Below are 2,808 nucleotides of genomic sequence, written 5' to 3' on the forward strand. Positions count from 1 at the left end.
CCCCCCCTCCCCGTCTCTGACTGGAAATGGCGCCCCGCGCGGAGCAGCTGAGGGGCCGGGCCCGCGGGCCTCCCGTGGGGCGGGCGGTGCGACCCGCTTGGGGTGTCCCTCAAGGTCACGGGCCCCAATGGCAGCGTCTCTGCCTCACTCCCCGCTGGGCTGCCGCGCCCCAGCCCTGTCCCGCCGGGAACGGGGGCCCTGCCCGCCGGGCTCCTGCCCTGCCCGCCTGGATTCCTGCGCCTTCTCTGCACCCACCTGTCCCGCCGGGATCAGGGTGGGCAGCCGCTCTGCCTCCCCACTCCCCCAGGAACGGGAGGCATGGCTGCCTGTCCTCTGGCCTTGGGCTGCACGGCTCCTCACACACCTCTTGCTGTCAGGACACACAACCACTCCACACTCAGTGCCAGGTTGCACTCATTCCCAACATCCATGTTTCCCCAGTCCCAGGGGAACCCAGCATCCCACACCAGCATCTTTCCACCTCACCATGCTCGGCTGCACGTGGACCCCAGCACGTATGTGCACCCCTCGTCTGTCATGGCATGTTTTCCTACTTCCCTTGGGAGCTGGGTTGTGTGTGCCTGTGCAGACAATCCCCAGGTGTGAGGGCACCCACACAGAAGCATCCATCACGTTTTGGGGTGCAGGCATGTGCATGCTGACGTGTCTGGTGTGAAGGGTTGGACATCTGCACACCTCGAGTGGCAGGGGTGCACACAGCTCCCAGGGCTCAGGTGTGCACACCTGTCTTGGGTACAGGAGGCAGGCACACGTGCTCCCTGGGTGTTGGAGGCAGAAGTGGCCAAGCTCAGCTGAATCTACACCTTTTTTTCCTCCCTTTCTTTGAAAAGGGGGATGTGCTGTCTCAAGCCTCCGAATGGGCAGCAGCCCCTGTGCAAGACTAATGGCATCACTGCAAGTGGGAACGGGGAGAGCTGTGGGGAGTACCTGTTGTGAGATCTTACAGGCATGTTTGGGGTTTTAGTTTCAAATAAACTTTGTTTAGACCACAAATCAAGAACTGTCAGCTATAGACAAGTTGTTTTTCTTTCTCTTCCAGACAGACATGGGTTACTACAAAATCTAAATATTTGACCTGATAACTCTCACCTTGTTTGTATTTTGTGCTAAAGCAGAAGCTAAGTGAGATAGAAGCGTTTTCACGGTTATTTTTAATCTAAGCATGCTATTAAATGTTATCCTTTTGTGTTCACAGCCCAATCTTTGTGGCAAGAAACCTAAATTCATAGTTAACGTTTGTAGGATGAGAACTTGCTAGCAAGGTCAAGCAGTGCCTTGAAAGATTGCATGAAACCTCTCTGTAATCATTATTATTCCTAGAAAACAAAGAATTTTGAAGTGTCATGATAATTCCACATAGTGTGTCAACATTCATTCCATGTATATATTCACATTTTCATTAGTGGTATTTGAGCTTTGCGACAATTTGGATCTAATATCTGTTTTACTTGGAACAGGTATTATGATATTGTGGGACATAATGTTAAAAAGTTAGTTAAAGGTAGGTCTGTTGGATGGTGGACTAGTTTTGAACTAATTTGTGGTTGGTGCTCAGAACTGGCAGTCCAAATACATGGGTTTAGTCCCTGCTTTTCCAGAACTAATCCCTTGTTTATGCTGCCCACAAAAGTGAACCAGTAACTGGTTCAGGGCTTCTTGATTTGTGGGTGTCTAGAATGACACCAGTAGTGTAGGACTTCCCCAAAAATATGGCCTTAGTATTGTAAGTGAAGCTTCTATTTAGGTGGAGAGATGGGATTTGTTAGTCATTGTTCATGAGGAAAAATTGCTAGGTAAAAGATCTTGCATAAATGTAAGTATTTACATAAAGTAAAAGTATTATGTAAAGTATTATTCATTCCACTCTATTGAAAATGAAATATACCTCCAGTTTTTAGGTACAGTTTAATATTCAAGTCATTAAACTACTAATAGCAAAGGAATTTGTTTTCCAGTGTTATCCCTGTAACTCATTTACTCTTGCTGCTGATAAAGCTGGTTCACAAAAAAGCATCATGTTTATTTGTCTCTTTTATCTCAAAGTTTGCTGCAAACAATAATCCTCATAGAATAGCACTCTAAATTTTTGTTTGCTAATTCTGTTAAATAAAGGGGAGGAAATGGGGATAGTTCACAGATCTGAGTTGGAAAACTGAGTGCTGCAGGGTTGGGATTGAGTTCTGCCTCGTAGGGCCCCAATTGCTGTTCTGTGAGCACTGGTGATTGCTTTAATGGAGCTTTTTAAAAGAACCTGGATTTCTGTGGTTGTCTTTAACCCCTGTCATCTGGGACAGCTGGTGTTCCTGTGGCACCTGTACATGTTACAGCACAACTGTACTCACCTGTGCCTCACCTCCTGCAGCTGAGATCAGGTACTACTTCTCCAGGCATTGGCATATCCTCTCTTCTAGCAACAGCCATATCATGGAATGTTCTTTTAAATGCTGGCACAGGGAATAGCTGCTTGGCTTTCAGCACAGGAGCATGTTTGTGTGTTTGTCTGGGGCCAAAGGAGGAACCATTTTTAATAAATACACCAATAAGGTATTTACCAGTTACTTCTTAATACTGAAGGTCGTCTCAGCTGCAGTTGTTCTCGTGGTTGTTACTGTTTCTCTGCTATAATTTTCCTTTCCTCCATCCTGCTTTCCCAAGATGTTGTTTTCAGACACTGGGACTAAAAGGTTGATTGTTGAAGAACATTGCTATTGTGAACTGCTTGTGTCAGGCAGAGAGGCATGTTCATGGAGGTATTTTTCCTGAAGAAAATGGAGATTTTCTTTCCCT

The 2,808-nt window shown here is 46.8% G+C and overlaps 1 protein-coding gene across 1 annotated transcript in view; it reads left to right on the plus strand.

Moving 5' to 3' along the window:
• Window positions 1–127: 127 nt before the first annotated feature.
• Window positions 128–2,808, plus strand: part of GBAS (glioblastoma amplified sequence) — a 13,493-nt gene continuing 10,812 nt past the window's right edge. Inside the window, exon 1 of the mRNA XM_009993298.1 lies at window positions 128–274. Within this exon, the coding sequence (XP_009991600.1) occupies window positions 128–274 (147 nt within the window). The remainder of the gene's footprint in view (window positions 275–2,808) is intronic.

Source organism: Chaetura pelagica, unplaced genomic scaffold (assembly GCF_000747805.2).
Source record: "Chaetura pelagica isolate M959 unplaced genomic scaffold, ChaPel_1.0 scaffold193, whole genome shotgun sequence".
NCBI lineage: Eukaryota > Metazoa > Chordata > Aves > Apodiformes > Apodidae > Chaetura > Chaetura pelagica.